Source organism: Scyliorhinus torazame, chromosome 14, assembly GCF_047496885.1.
Source record: "Scyliorhinus torazame isolate Kashiwa2021f chromosome 14, sScyTor2.1, whole genome shotgun sequence".
In the NCBI taxonomy this organism is placed as follows: Eukaryota; Metazoa; Chordata; class Chondrichthyes; order Carcharhiniformes; family Scyliorhinidae; genus Scyliorhinus; species Scyliorhinus torazame.
The window spans coordinates 108,804,341-108,820,765 of NC_092720.1; the positions used below are offsets into that span (position 1 = coordinate 108,804,341).

Consider the following 16,425-nt stretch of genomic DNA (forward strand, 5'->3'; position numbering starts at 1 on the left):
TGCGGAACTTGGCTATAAGTTTCTGCTCGGCGATTCTGCGTTGTCACGCGTCCTGAAGGCCGCCTTGGAGAACGCTTACCCGGAGATCAGAGGCTGAATGCCCTTGACTGCTGAAGTGTTCCCCGACTGGAAGGGAACATTCCTGCCTGGTGATTGTCGCGCGATGTCCGTTCATCCGTTATTTAGCTGAGGCATAGCGTTGGAGCAAGAAGGTTCTGCTGGAACTGTATAAAATGTATTGTGTGTAGTTCTGGAATCCACATTATAGGAGGGCTGTGATAGCAGTGGAAAGGGTGCAGAGGAGATTTATCAGAATGTTGCCTGAGCTGGAGAGTTTTAGCTATGAAGAGAGATTGGATAGACTTGGATTGTTTTCCCTGGAGCTGAGGGTGGGGGAGACCTGATTGAAATGTATAAATTTATGAGGGGCATTAATAGAGTAGACGGGAAGAAATATTTTCCCTTGGTGAAAGGATCAATGACCAGGGGGCATAGATTTAAGGTAAGCAGCAGGAGATTTAGAGGGGATTTAGGGAAAAATAATTTCAGCCAGAGGATGGTGAGTGTCTGGAACTCACTGCCTGAAAGGATGGTGTAGGCCATTATTCTTCAAACATTTTTTCCAGGGACCCATTTTTACCAACCGGCCAACCTTTGGAACCCACCTGGCCGACCTTTGAGACCCAACCTTCACGACCCACGTTGGCCGACCTGCGCGACCCACCATTTTCTCTTGTTTGCTGCTGACAAAAATGGAGGAAATGGTTTTGGGTCCTTTTGGCCCTCGTACACGCTCCTCCAATGGAACCTGTTGGATGAAGGTGAAGCCTTCCGGTGTCGGAAAGTATGGATTCTCCATCTGTCCAAAGTTCTGCATTTTTTTCCTGTAAACTTTTATCAAATAAAAATAAAATAAATGAAAAAAATAAAAATTAAATGAATAAAACGCTGAACTGGTAAAACAAAAAGCTGCAACCGTTTTTATTAAAAAAGCGGCTGCACTGCGCATGAGAGCCAGATCAGCTGTGCGCATGTGCATAGTTTTGCGCAGGCGCACCGATGATTGGGTTGCAATGTGGCCGCATATTTTTACATGTTCGTGGTCATTTTGAAGGCTGCTTGTAGCCGCCATTATTAAAAGCCGGCTGCTGCGTGTAGATTTGTGCGATCGGGAGCCGTGAAGGACTGCTCCGCGACCCCACCCCCCCCCCCCCCCCCCCCGACACCCGCCAGCGTCCCACCCGCGGGTCGCGCCCCCGTGTTTGACAATCACTGTTCTAGATAGGGGATATGTAGGCTTACAAAGCAAAAGGATCTGACAGCATAGCAAGGTGGCTATTTAGGTAATGTTACCCAGAGTTTGACAGGAAGGGACAGAGTGTACAAACAGCAAATAGGGCATAAGGGGAAAAAATGATATAAAGTGAAAATTAATGGCTCTTTACTTAAATGCTTGTAGTATTTGGCACAACAAAATAAATTAACGGCACAAACTGAGGTTAATGGTGTGGTACTGAAAACAGGCTGACAAGACAGGCCAAGAACAGAAAGGTCCACATGAGGCTCTGGCAAGAGCACACAAATCAGCACTTGTATATTAGGGATAGGTTTGTTTGCCCAAGATTCTGATACTAGCCCCACCCAGTGACTTGGTTAGGGTTATGTGATTTGGTTCGCACACGCTCACTGGATCAAGAGGAGGAACTGCGGTAATATGGAACGGTCTGGATTTTAAGCCGTTCAGTTTGAGAGTGAGAGACGTGGGTCAGAAATAACTGCTGAACTTAAATAAGGGGAATTACAAAGGAATGAGGGCATAATTGACTGGAGTGGACTGGGAAAGGAGTTTAGCAGAAAAGACAGTTGATCAGCAATGGCAGACGTTTATGAAAATAGTTCATGATTCACAACAAAGATATAACCCAGTGAGGAAGAAGGATTCTAGGAAGACGATAAATCAACCATGGTTCGCCAAGGAAGTTAAGTATTAAACTGAAAGAAAAAGCATACAATGTAAATTAACAAAACTTATGCGATTGTACCTGTCCTCTTACAATTCAAAGGTATTCCTCATCCCAGCACGGGGGGGGGGGGGGGGGGGGTCAGCACGGTAGAATTGTGGATAGCACAATTGCTTCACAGCTCCAGGGTCCCAGGTTCGATTCCGGCTTGGGTCACTGTCTGTGCAGAGTCTGCACGTCCTCCCCGTGTGTGTGTGGATTTTCTCCGGGTGCTCCGGTTTCCTCCCACAGTCCAAAGATGTGCAGGTTAGGTGGATTGGCCGTGATAAATTGGGCAGGGTTTCTGGGTTATGGGGATATGGTGGAGGTGTTGACCTTGGGTAGGGTGCTCTTTCCAAGAGCGGGTGCAGACTCGATGGGCCAAATGGCCTCCTGCACTGTAAATTCTATGATAATCAAAAGCCTTACAAACAGGCTACGTCCATGATTATGCAATAAAAACATTGCAAAGATTTTTTCAGTTGTCCAGATGGCTGCAGATTGCAGGAAGTACCTTAAAGTATCTTAAAATAAATATGTGACTGGATTTTTAGCAAGAAAGCAATTTTGCAGTCACTATTGACTTAGAAATTAAACAAAGATGTACCAACATCCCCTTTGGCTGATGTCGATTTCAATCTGGCACCAAACCAGTGGTAGCCATGTCACAATCAGCCACACAATAGAAAACAAAGTTGGGACCAGTATTCTTATTTCCCATCATATTAAAATATTCATACTCAACAAACCAGGAAGTTACTAGCTTCACTTAATTTAAATGATTATCACTGGTGTTAGGTGGAAGGCAAGTACCTCTAAAGTGAGCATTATTAGCAGTTAAGTTGAGCAACTTGGATGAATATTGCAACAGCCAAAGCACAAGAAGGTACAAATCAACTTTAATAAAACCAGCTTCCTATTGCTTCTTCAAATAGAACTAACCTTTCTTCAGTTACTCTTGGGAGTGGCAGTATGTTTTTATTACTTGCCTTCAGAAACGCTGCACTGTAAAGATATTGGCATCTTCTGAATACGGCTGTTCTGCATAACTGCCATGTTTGCATCACAATCTTCAATGTGGCAACATCAGTGATGTCTTCAGTTATGCGTGGAATAGTACAGCAGGATTAATCTCAATAGTGCTCCCAATCCATGTAACTGTTAAATGTGGTAATCTTAGACAAGAATTTCAAAATGCACTAGATAACCCTTACTGTACCATACATTCACACAGAAGGATTTGGTGACAGGAATCATGAAAATTAATGGTGAGCTTCACTGCAATTGGTATCTGTTATATTGCGAGGCAATCGACAAGGTGATGTTCAAACACAACAGTGATTCATTAAACTAAGAAGAATTATATACACAGGACAGCACAACTACTAGACAGGTCTTGTTCCCACGGCTCCCAGGCTAACTCTGACCAAATGACAACAGCTAGATTCATGCCTAAGCACCTGATAGGCCGACATTTTCGCGCTCCACTCCCATAGTCCCAGGGCCTGTCTTGCAGCCCACCAAATATCACCCCTTAAAGGGGTGGCTACCACATTCCTATCTCTTAAATTCTCTTACAAATCCCTGGAATACAAAAACAGAAAAACTCTTATTTACAGTTATATACAGACAAAGAGAGTTACAGTAAGAAAACTCAAAACAAAGTTCTGAAGGTAAGTCAATCAGATGGCTTTCAAATTGTTCCCAAACAGCACAACTTGACAACTGGCTCTTCCAGGTAAGAGGCATCTGAGTCTACAGCAAGGGCTGGCAAATCAGGAGATTCCAAAATAGAGGTTGTAAGAGCCCTTCTTGTCTATTTCCTTTGTTCCCATTTATTTTATTTTTGGTCCGCTGATCCTTAATTGGGATGTGCCTTTAAGCAGAAAATTCAAGGTTGAAACGGCTTGCTCACCAGGACTGTGTTCCCAGGTTTTGTATCTTGGAGGGAGTCAGTTCGATTGGTTGATTGGCAACTGGTGGGCTGACAGTGTGCAGTTTTGGTGTCCTTGTCCGAGGAAGGATGTTATTGCTATGGAGGGAGTGCAGCGAAGGTTTACCAGGCTGATTCCTGGGATGGCTGGACTGTCATATGAGGAGAGTCTAAATAATTTATGATTATATACATTGGAGTTTAGAAGAGTGAGGGCAGGGATCTCATAGAAACTTATAAAATTCTGACAGGATTAGACAGGGTAGATTCAGAAAGAATGTTTCTGATAGTGGGGGAGTCCAGAACTAGGGGTCATAGTTTGAAGATAAAGGATAAACCTTTTAGGACTGAGATGAGGAGAAATTTCTTCACCCAGAGAGTGGTGAATCTGTAGAATTCACTCCGACAAAACGTAGTTGAGGCAAAAACATTGTGTAATTTTAAGAAGGAATTAGATATGGCTCTTGGGGCTAAAGGGATCAAAGGATATGGGGGAAGGCGAGATCAGGGTATTTAACTTGATGATCAGCCATGAACATAATCAATGGCGGAGCAGGCCCGAGGGGCCAAATGGCCTCCTCCTGCTTCTATTTTCTATGTACATGCCCTACCAAAATTTGAGGAAACAAATGTAGAGGCATACTTCATGGCATTTGAGAAAGTAACAAATGGAGTTTCGGAAGGAAAAGTAAACATTACCCATGCAAAGTAAACTGGTTGGGCGGGTGTGGGAAGTTTATGCTTCCCTGTCATATGGGGTGCTAAGGATTTTGATGAGATAAAAAAGACCATTGTGGGTGCATACGAATGAGTTCTGATGGTATATAGGCACAAGTTTCAAAGATTATGGAAACAGCCGGGGCAGACTGAAGTTGAATTGAAAGGGTTAAGCAGAACAATTCTAGCAGGTGAAGACAGGCATTGTAAGTTGAAACTACCTATGTGGCCTTGAGAGAAATAATCCTCTTGGAAGAATTTAAGAATTCACTACCTTCTGTGATTAGAACCCACGTTGGAGACCAAAGGATTATGATCACTAGACAAGCAGCAATAATGGCCGATGATTATGGTGCTGATCCACAAAATTTGTTCCATTATCCCAACAATTTGAAAATTATTATAAGTGGGAGAGTGAAAGGAAGACATTTAGCCAAGATAAGGAATGGATAGCTGGGGATGCTCCGAGATCTCCTCCTCAGACCAGGAAGGAAGGTACTGAGGGTGAAGGTGAGACTCAAAAGGCTTAGCTGTTACCATTGAAATATTGTGGGACACATTCATTTAGCATGTTGGAATTTGTGAAGAATGCCCATGGGACTTGTTGAAGTTCATAAGGAGGATTCTGAAAAGGGAACAAAGATGGCGAACACTACAGCGCAGACTGTAGCTCCAGCTAGAACTAGGGGATCTGAGGTAAACACTGCTGTGGAAGTAGACATGGCAAATTAGGTAGATGGAGATATGTAGGGCTTTTTAAAATAGGGGCAAATCACCCTTTTCTCATCTAGTGATGTAGCCAAACCCATAAATATTTTAAGGGACACAGGTGCTACACAAACTCTCTTACTGGAGAGGGATGTGTTTTTCCCTCTGGAGAGTTCAATCAAAGCTAAGGTGTTAGTGAATGGGATAACTGGAGATTATATTTCAATTCCATTGTATAAACTGTAATTGGAGTTTGATTTATGACCAGGGCAATGGCTGAAGGAAGTCACCCACCAGAGATAGAAGTCATATCATCATTGGATGGTAGAATAGCCAAAACAATCCTTGAGGATAATTCCAAGGAAGGGTTTGGTCGGATTTCATTAATTAAGGCCCAGGAGGCAGTTCCAGAGATACTTAGCTTAACACAGTCAGCTCTCACAGAAGCTGAGGCTGAAGATGAGGAAGTGGTCACATCCTAATACACCTGCAGACAAGGAATAGACTGTTGTTCATCAGATAGTGGTACTGCCCAAATATTGTCGGGAAATATACGGGTAGCACATGACATACCAATGGCAGGACATGTGGGAATTCAGAAAACTCAGGCATCAGTCAACAGACATTTTTCCTGGCCAGGACTGTGTAAGGATATAATGCAATTCTGTAGAACCTGCATGCCTATTAGTTAATAGGGAGACCACAACATGTGATTAGACCAGCACCTTTGATAACCTTACTGGCGTTTGAAGAATTGGGTATTGGTAGATTGTGTAGGACCGTTGAATAAAACAAAGGCAGGACATCAGTACAATTTTACGGTCATGCTTATGATTACCCAATTTCGAGAAGCTATACCTTTAGGAACAATTACACCTAAGGTAACAGTACGAATGTTGATGTAGTTCTTCACATGCTATGGCCTACTCTTGGCAGTACAATCTGACCAGGGTTCTAACTTTATATCTAATATTTTCCAGGGCATAATTCGTTGTTTAGGTATCAAGCAACTAAAGTCGACCGTCTATCATCCATAAACTCTTTGAAGACTTACCATCAGACTCTCAAAACCATCATTAGGGCATATTGCCACGAATGTCCAAGAGATTTGGACAAGGGATTGAATTTCTTTACTATTTGCCACTAGGGATTCTCTGAACGAATCTACTGGGTTTAGCCCATTTGAATTAGTTATGGCCATGAAGTACGGGATCCATTAAAGTTGATGAAAGAGAAGTTTCAAAAACAAAAAGACAAATCCTCAATGTTGGATTATGTGCCCATGTTTCTGGAAAGACTCACAGGAGCTTGTCAGGTAGCCTGAGGGCATTTAACGGTTTCGGGAGCAAGAATCAAAATGTGGGCAAACATGCCAGGTCCAGAACATTCAGTGGTGCAGTCTTTCAGGTGCGACATTACACCAGGGCCCTGTCTCCCCTTTCAGATGAATATAAAAGATCCCATGGCACTATTTGGGGAAGTAAAGGGAAGGAAACGAACGAGTTCTGGTCAATATTTATCCCTCAATCATCATCACAAAAACAGATCATCTGATCATTATCACATTGCTGTTTGTGGGACTTACTGTGAGACAATTGGCTACCACGTTTCTTACATTCCAACAGTGACTACATTTCAGAAGTCCTTCATTGGTTGTAATGTGATTTGGGACATCCTGAGATCATGAAAGGAACTGTGAAATAGTTTCATCATCAATGTTTCTCTTGATCCATTGACCCAACTAGGTTTATACACACAACCTTTGCAAGATTGCTGTTCATTCATGCAAAGCTAGCAAATCTTGGCACAGTCACCAAACAATCCTCACTGAGGCTTATTACAGCAGAAAACAAGTTGAGTATTTTATCTGCCAACAGCTTTCTCACATCTATAGTTAGTTTTTAAAATAAATTTAGAGTACCCAATTCTTTTTTTTCCAATTATGGGGCAGTTCAGCGTGGCCAATCCACCTACCCTGCACATCTTTGGGTTGTGGGGGTGAAGCCCATGCAGACACGTGTCTGTGTGGGTCTCACCCCACAACCCAAAAATGTGCAGGGTAGATGGATTGGCTACGCTAAATTGCTCCTTAATTGGACAAATGTTTTTTTTAAACAGTCAAAAGTTTGCAATATGAACAATTAATAAACACAACAGTTAATAAAGTTAGATGTTTTGGAGGATGCCAATGTCTGTGTGGTTGTTGGTGAACCTCAGGCATCTGGGTTTTCGTGTTGACTGCAACCTCTGTCGTTTTTGGATTAGTTTGGATGTCGTCCGTAGTTTCTCAGCTGAGTTGACGTAGTGTCCGGAGGTTGACTTGGTTATAAAGCGTCCTCAACTGAGGTACAGTCTTCCACAGTTGTTTCTGGTATTGTCAGGTTCTCTGGAATGTCTAGGTCTTCACTTGGCAGAGTTTGTTGCGGACTCTCGGTTGACTTTGTCTCTGGAAAACTTGACCTAGTTGCTAAAAGCTGATCAGCGTGTCTCCACATTACATCTTCCCTAGTTTGAACGGTGTAGGAGACCGGTCCTGTCTTTGCTAAGACGATGGCAGGTATCCACTTCTCACTGGTGGTATAGTTCTTTGCCAATACCTCCTGACCTTTCTGAAAAACATGGCATTTAGCCCTGTTCTCATATTGCAAAGCCTGACTTTGTTCTCAAGAATTTATCTTGTCTTAGGTGGCTTCAGCAAATCAAATGTTGTGCGTAACTGACATTTTAGCATGAGTAATGCCGGAGAAATTTGCGTTGTCAAATGTGTTCCTGTTTGTCATCAGGAATTGGCTTAGTCGTTTCGACTGTGATCCTTGCTCATGAATTACCTTCAATGAATGTTTTATTGTCCGAACAAACCTGTCAGCCAGCCCATTTGTGGCAGCGTGATATGGAGCGGGTCAGATCTGTTGGATTCCATTCTCCTTTTGAATCTTTGTGAATTCTTGCGAAATGAACTATGGCCCATTGTCGCTAACAAGTTGTTCAGGGTAACCGAATCTCGCAAAAATCTCACCCAGTCTTTCAGTTGTCTTCGCCAAGGACGTCAGGACAAATATGAATAGATAACAACTACGGTGTAATGTGGGAGAACCTAATTGATGGGACTTCCCGATTGGATTCTGAGAGGTGGCTCACATTACGGAGTCTTAAATTCCCAGAGTCTTTGAAGCAACAAGCAGCGAGATGGAATCCAGGAGATTGCAAACAATGGGAATGGACATTTATTTACAAGTGTGCAAAATATTTACAATGAGTGTACAACCGTGACACCTGTCGAGGCAACCTGCTGACTGCCACATCTTGTTGACTGTGAAACATTTGGCGTGCATCGTCAAATTCCCCAAGACCTAGAGGGACCAAGAAGACCTAGTCTTCTAAGGGTCTCCTGCTTGGTCTGGCCTTCTGGAGGTGATGGGGCCACTGTAAGAGGACTGGTGCAATGGGAGGACATGCTTAGAATGTCCTTGGTGAAGCCCCCCGGGTGCCTGGCTGGTACTCCTCCCCCTCTAGGTGCCTGATGGCACCTCTCTGACTCCTGGAGGAGAAAGTGCAGCTGTAGGGAGGCTAATGTGCTCCATGCCCACCTCGCCTAGCCACTGTTACACTGCATGAATGCTGGGAGCGATGAAGTGCAGGTCCAGCAGCCACTGTGAATTCTGCTGAACCTGAATCTCAAAGGCAGCCACCAAACTTTCCATGCGGATAGTCAAGCACATGCGTGCAGAAGCCACAACAACAGATAGAACATGGACGGACACCCCAGGATTCCAATCTGACCTATTCATGGCCCCTGTAACTCGGCCTGATGTCTGCATCTCCAACAGGTCCCGAAGGATCGGGTCCAGAGGCACATCATTTGCACAGGGCTCAGCAGGGGCCTGGCCTCCAGCTGTCCTGTGGATTTCAGAGACGTCAGCTATCACTGCCTATGGACCTGTGTCACCAGATTGTGACCCCGGGCCTACTCTAGAGAGTGCAACTTTCTAGAGTGTTACTGCGCTGTTGGGGGTCCAGGTGAACGCTGTGACAGTTCATCCTGTGATGATTCTGAGGCATCCTCAGAGGTGAATTTGGGTCTGGGGCTGGGGTGTGTCCAGGTGGCAGTCTTCCCTCTTTTTCCTGCTCATACATGGAATAGAGAAAAGGAAAATTTAGTGATTGACTAAGTGGGCTCACAAATTAAAGACAACTCAAACTCAGTAGGCACATCTGGCAATCACAGATTGGAAGCATTCACACTGGCTTCCTGGGGAGTTCTATCTTGCCCTTAGTGCAGACACAATCCTGCTCACTCCTGCCAAAAGACAGGGGGATTGATTATGATCTGAGTGTTTGCATGAACATTTCAGGAGCAAGCCTGTCAATGGCAGCTGCTGAGCTGTCTCCAGTAAGTGATTAAGAAGTAATTTGCCCTGTAACTGGTCTGAGATTGAGAGCATAAATTAGCTGGTACATGTTCAGTGCTGATGTCTCACCTGGTGAGTGCTGCACCCCAAACTGATGAGTGACATCCCAATGCACTCACACACATAGACTGCCCGATGCCCTTATGAGACTGTCGGTACACAGTGAGTAGACGGTGCACTTACCTGGGCGGATAAGATCATGCATTTGTTTCCTACACTGATGGGTTCCTCTGTACTAGACCCCACCACTAAACTATCAGAGAATCATAGAATTTACAGTGCAGAAAGAGGCCATTTGGCCCATCGAGTCTGCACCGGCCCTTGGAAAGAGCACCCTGCCTAATCCCACACCTCCACACTATTCCTGTCACCAGTAACCCCATCTAACCTTTTGGACATTAAGGGGCTATTTAGCATTGGCAATCCACCTAACCCGCACATCTTTGAACTGTGGGAGGAAACCGGAGCATCCGGAGGAAACCCACGCAGACACAGGGAGAAGGTGCAAACTCCACACAGTCACCCGAGGCCAGAATTGAACCCAGAACTCTGGCGCTGTAAGGCAGCTGTGCTAACCACTGTGCCACCATGCCGCCTTTCATTACGATCACCATCCAGGTCACCATCGTGGTCAGTCTCTTGTCTCCATCCCAGAGAAAGAGCACCTCCTGCCTTTCATAGAATCATAGAATTTACAATGCAGAAGGAGGCCATTCGGCCATTCGAGTCTGCACCTGTCCTTGGAAAGAGCACCCTACCTAAGCCCACACCTCCACCCTATTTCCATAACCCCATCCTGAAGGATAGTCTACAGGGAGACACCGCTGAACCATGGGGCCACAGGTGCTTTGCTCTCTTAGACATTTTTCTGAATGCAAGTTCTAGATCTCCAAGCCGACAGTGAATGCTCTCCAGGTGCCCTCGAAATAAGGTGCCTGACCTTCAACCCCATAAGATAGCAGTGGGGCCAGCGACCTCCTGCCCACCCCACCACAACAATTGGGTCTGAATAAATAATAAGCTGACCAGTGCAAGATCATTGCATGTTTAGCTGGCCCACATCAGGAAAATCCATCTGATAATTTTGGTGGTATTTTACCACGAAGACCATTATCACCTGTAAGTACAATATGATGCATTAGTTAATCTCAAGACCTCCATTATGTTGGAATTTCAAACTTTATCATTAATCTGGTTAAAACACACAAAAAGGAAAGGCTTGCTTTCGGATTCTGGATATCATGTATCTTAGAAATGTCTCACAAGGCAACAAATAAGATTAATTAAAGTGCAGTGACTCTGTTGTGTAGGTTAATTATCTGTCTATTTCAGAACCAGTTTCCCAACCTGAGATAGTGGTTCTTGGTGATTGTGCAAGTTCATCAAATATCACTTTGAGCTGCTCTGTCTCCAATGGAACAAATGGCATGAATCACTGGGAAAAGCTGTCAATGAGATGTGTGATGGGACAGTTCTTGTGATGGACTGCGTTACTGAAGAGGAGCGACATGTGTATAGATGCATAGCTGAAAATCCAGTCAGTAACGCAACCGGCGACCGAGTGATTGTCAGCCTTTATAACGGGGCCAATCCCAATGGTGTGAAATTGGTACAATGATCTGTACAACAACAACCCTTTACTTATTGGTTTCCTTCACAAGAATTCAGCTGAGAATGTGCAGTGATGAAGTTCCAACATATATATTCCATTATATCCCTATGTCTTCCTCTATATCTCTGACTAGTACAGCTGCAACAACAAACACATACATTTATGCAGCACCTTTAACATAGAATGCCCCAGTGTGTCCATATTGTATGCTAACTTGAGGAGAGATGTCCAGGGCATATAAAGAGTGCGCTAGGGATTAACGACGATGATGCCAGGGATGAGAGCTTTGATTTATGAAGACAGACAGATGAGAACCTGGAGCTGTTTTCTTTTGAACAATGAAGGCTCGGAAATTTTGCAGCAAGGTCAAAATTGTGACAAGTTTTGATCAAATCAGGAAAAACAATTTCCACTCATCAGAAATTGTATACATTTATCATGGACGCAATAAAGGGAGACATATTTTGCAAACTTTCATTTTTTAGGGTGTGGAATGTCTCACCAGATACAGTGGTGGATGCAGAATCCAGAATAGTTTAAAAAAAATAAGCGATGGAAAAATAAGTATTTGAAAGGGAAGGGGAACGGACTAAGTGGGTAACTCTGTCAGAGTTGGGATGAGCGTGGTGATCTCAATTATTATCTCCTGTTCAGTAAAATATTAATAAATCTATTTTAGTAAAATAAACCATTTATTATTCCTGGGCCCTGTGAGAATAGCAGTTCTGGGTTTAACCTTGCGAAGTTCTGAAATACTCTCAAAATGGTAAGTGTTACATTTAAAAATAGCAGTAAAATCCAGAAGAATGTAAAGATACTGTTCAGTGGACTTTAAATTAATTTACGAGATGTGGGCATTGCTGGTTCGACCAGAATTTATTGTCCATCCCTAGTCGCCCTTCAAAAAGTGAGTTTTCTTCTTGAACCGCTGCAGTCCTTGAGGCGTAGGTACACCCACTGTGCTGTTAGGGAGGGAGTTCCAGGATGTTGCCCCGGCGACAGTGACTCACCAAGGTTCCTTAGACAGCACCTTCCAAACCCACGATCACTACCATCTAGGATAAGAGCAGCAGATACCTGGGAACCCCACCACCTGGAGGTTGCCCTCCAAGTCACTCATCACCCGACTTGAAATATACCGCTGTTACTTCACTGTCGCTCGGGCAACATCTTGGAACTCCCTCTCTGACAGCACAGTGAGTGTACCTACACTTCAAGATCTACAGCGGTTCAAGAAGGCAACTCATCACAGTCTTCTGAAGGGTAACTAGGGATGGGCAATAATAACTAGCGACACCCACATCCCGTAATTGAATTTTTAAAAAGATCTCTTTTTGGTCGGTGCTTACTGGCCAACCTTTTATACAATGCTAAATTGTTCCCCCGTCCCTCAGCAGGGAGCTCATACTCCTCAACCACGAGGGAGATAATCGTTCTCACCCCGTATGTCCCGTGCAGTGCGGGATATTACAACCAGCTTCCAAACCTATGACCTTTGGTACCTAATAGAATAAGGGCAGTAGACACATCAGAATACTACCAAATAGGGCAGCATGGTTTCGCAATGGTTAGCACTGCTGCCTCACAGCGGTGAGGACCTGGGTTCAATCCAAGCCCCGGGTCACTGTCCGTGTGGAGTTTGCACATTCTGCCTGTGTCTGTGTGCGTCTCAACCCCACAACCCAAAAGATATGCAGGATAGGTGGATTGGTGACGCTAAATTGTCTTTTAATTGGAAAAAAAATGAACTGGGAATTTTAAGTTAAAAAAAAAAGAATACCACCAACTGCAAGTTCCTCACCAAGCAACACATCATCCTGACTCGAAAATATATCCCCGTTCCTTCACTGTCATTAGTTCAAATTCCTAGGACCCCTTCCAAACAGCACTGCTGCAATTCAAAAAGATGGCTCACCACCACCACCTAGAGGACATTTTAGGGATGGGCAAAGAATGCTGGTCTAATCAGCACAAAGTCTTACAACACCAGGTTAAAGTCCAACAGGCTTGTTTCGATGTCACTAGCTTTCGGAGCGCTGCTCCTTCCTCAGGTGAATGAAGAGGTATGTTCCAGAAACATATCACATTCCCATGAACAAGTAGAACAATGTCAAATATTTACACAGTTCTTGCATTTGGATTACACCCAGCAACCAAAGCACATATTTAGATATCTCAAATATCCCATTGTTTTATATTTTTTATTCCTTTTTTCAAATAATTGCGATCAAAGATGTACCAGCACAGTTAAGTCATTCAAATGCAAATAAAGTGTGTAAACTCAGCTCTCTTAATATTGAGTGTGGTTGTATGTTGTATGTTGGATTATCTTCACAAATATCAGGTAGCTCTCAATAATACAAAACAATAAAGACGGGTTTATATCAGACATCAGTCTATTATTAACAGGCATTCAGATAAACAAGATTCCAGATACCTGTGATATGTTACAGGTCTAACGAATGATAGGCAACATTAGATTCACTCCAACAGTAATTTGTGACTCAATGAAATCACTGTTACTATGATTTTGGATGGTGTGATTTCACAACAGTTGTATAATTCTTTGTCCTGGTTTACCAGCATGTGAATGAATTTGGCATAAAAATCTCCTGGATTGTGTTGACAAATATGTTTGCATTAGACAAGTTACTGATCACCAAGCAGCTACCCTCAAGTACGATTTGTTGATCGTCTCGTACAATTTTTTCAGTGGAACTTGTCCATGTGGCAGCTAATGACTGGAAACCCTGCTTTATAATCAACTATCCAAAAATGTGATCTATACCTAACTGCGGGGTAAAATTAAACATTTACTTTAGTATTTCCTGCAATATACTACTGCCACAATGTATAAATTGTCAAAAATGCAAGAAAAAGATTGTGGATTGCTGAAAAAAGGGACACAGTCAAAGTTTTTCATCTTGCGCTCACTAGGTCAGACACAGGAATACCCAATTTCAAATGGGCAACATTTTATACTCCAGGATGAAACTGATTGGTTGGCAAGTTGACTCTGATTGGTGGAGGCATTGCCATGGAGAACTCACCAGGGAATTATTGCCACCTACCCCCATACGTTTGTTTAATTCAAAAAGGTGGAAAGCTGGACATGTTCCTGTGGCCTGCGGAGGACAGGTCATGGATCCAATTCCATTTGGAATGCTTGAGTAATCCTGCATTCCGGACCTTATCCACTCTCTGCGTGAAAAGGTTTTTCTCATGTCACTTTTGTTTCTTTCGCTAATTAAGTTAAATTGGTGCTTTCTCTCATTCTTGATCCTTTCACAAGTGGGAACAGTTTCTCCCTATCTACTCTGTCCAGCTCCCTCATGATTTTGAACATCTCTATCAAATCTCCTCTGAGCTTTCTTCTCTTCAAGTCCTAACTTCTCCGATCTATCTTCATAATGGAACTTCCTTGGAAACATTCCTGTGGATTTTTCCTGCATCCTCTGCAATGCTTTCACATCCTTCCTAAAGTGGTGGTGCCCTGAACTGGACGCAATACATCAGCTGAGTCTTATACCTGTTTTTTTTAAAATATATATTTTATTCAAATTTTTCGGCCAAACAAAACAGTACAAAGGTTTTTCCCTTTTTACAACAATAAAACAATATAAATAACAGTGACCGTTTTTAACAAATAAATAAATAATATATAAACTAAATGGCAACTGCCATAACAAACATAATAGCTCTCCCAAATAATAAAATCAAGCAATCCAAAATACATAACCAAGTACAAATATCTATACAAAAACACCCCTGAGGACCCACCCGAGCCCTCCCCCCCCCCCCCCACTTCCCCCTGGGTTGCTGCTGTTACCTTCCCATTTCCATTATCGTTCTGCGAGGTAGTTAATGAACGGTCGCCACCGCCTGGTGAACCCTTGAGCCGAACCCCTCAGTGCAAACTTTATCCGTTCTAGTTTTATAAACCCTGCCATGTCATTTATCCAGGTCTCCACGCCCGGGGGTTTGGCTTCCTTCCACATAAGCAATATCCTGCGCCGGGCTACTAGAGACGCAAAGGCCAAAACATCAGCCTCTCTCGCCTCCTGCACTCCCGGCTCTTCTACAACCCCGAATATAGCCAACCCCCAGCTTGGCTCAACCCGGACCCCCACCACCTTCGAAAGGGCAGCACGGTAGCACTGTGGACAGCGCAATTGCTTCACAGCTCCAGGGTCCCAGGTTTGATTCCGGCTTGGGTCACTGTCTGTGCGGAGTTTGCACATCCTCCCCGTGTGTGCGTGGGTTTCCTCCGGGTGCTCCGGTTTCCTCCCACAATCCAAAGATGTGCGGGTTAGGTGGATTGGCTATGATAAATTGCCCTTAGTGTCCAACATTGCCCTTAGTGTTGGGTGGGGTTACTGGGTTATGGGGATAGGGTGGAGGTATTGACCTTGTGTAGGGTGCTCTTTCCAAGAGCCGGGCAGACTCGATGGGCCGAATGGCCTCCTTCTCTACTGTAAATTCTATGATAATCTATGATTCTATGAAAGGACATTCGCCACCCCCACCCAGAACCCCTGCAATGCCGGGCATGACCAAAACATGTGGGTGTGGTTTGCTGGGCTCCTCGAGCATCTCCCACACCTATCCTCTACCCCGAAAAATTTACTGAGCCTTGCTCCGGTCATATGCGCCCTGTGCAAAACCTTGAATTGTATCAGGCTAAGCCTGGTGCACGAGGATACCCTACGTAGGGCATCTGCCCACAGCCCCTCTTCGATCTCTTCCCCCAGCTCTCCTTCCCATTTTCCTTTCAGCTCATCCACCATGATCTCCCCCTCGTCTCTCATTTCCCTGTATATATCTGACACCCTACCATCCCCCACCCATATCCCTGAGATCACTCTATCCTGAATCTCCTGCGTCGAAGCTGCGGGAATTCCCTCCCCTGTTGCCTCGCAAAAGCCCTCAGTTGCATGTACCGAAATGCATTCCTTGGGGCAACCCATATTTTTCCGTCAGCGCTCCCAGACTCGCAAATGTCCCGTCTAAGAACAGATCCCTCAGTTGCACAATCCCAGCTCTCTG

At 44.1% G+C, this 16,425-nt stretch overlaps 1 protein-coding gene across 5 annotated transcripts in view; it reads left to right on the forward strand.

The window, feature by feature from the left end:
- Positions 1 to 16,425, forward strand: part of LOC140389952 (hepatic and glial cell adhesion molecule-like) — a 92,708-nt gene that overhangs the window by 25,703 nt on the left and 50,580 nt on the right. For 2 of the 5 annotated variants that reach the window (XM_072474637.1, XM_072474638.1), the window contains one exon: positions 627 to 968. The exons of 2 other annotated variants lie outside the window; for them this stretch is intronic. In XM_072474637.1, the coding sequence (XP_072330738.1) occupies positions 627 to 916 (290 nt within the window). In that variant the 3' untranslated portion in view covers positions 917 to 968. Of the gene's footprint in view, positions 1 to 626; positions 969 to 11,099; positions 12,310 to 16,425 lie in introns of those variants that run through there. One more of the 5 variants, XM_072474640.1, reaches the window with a different exon arrangement.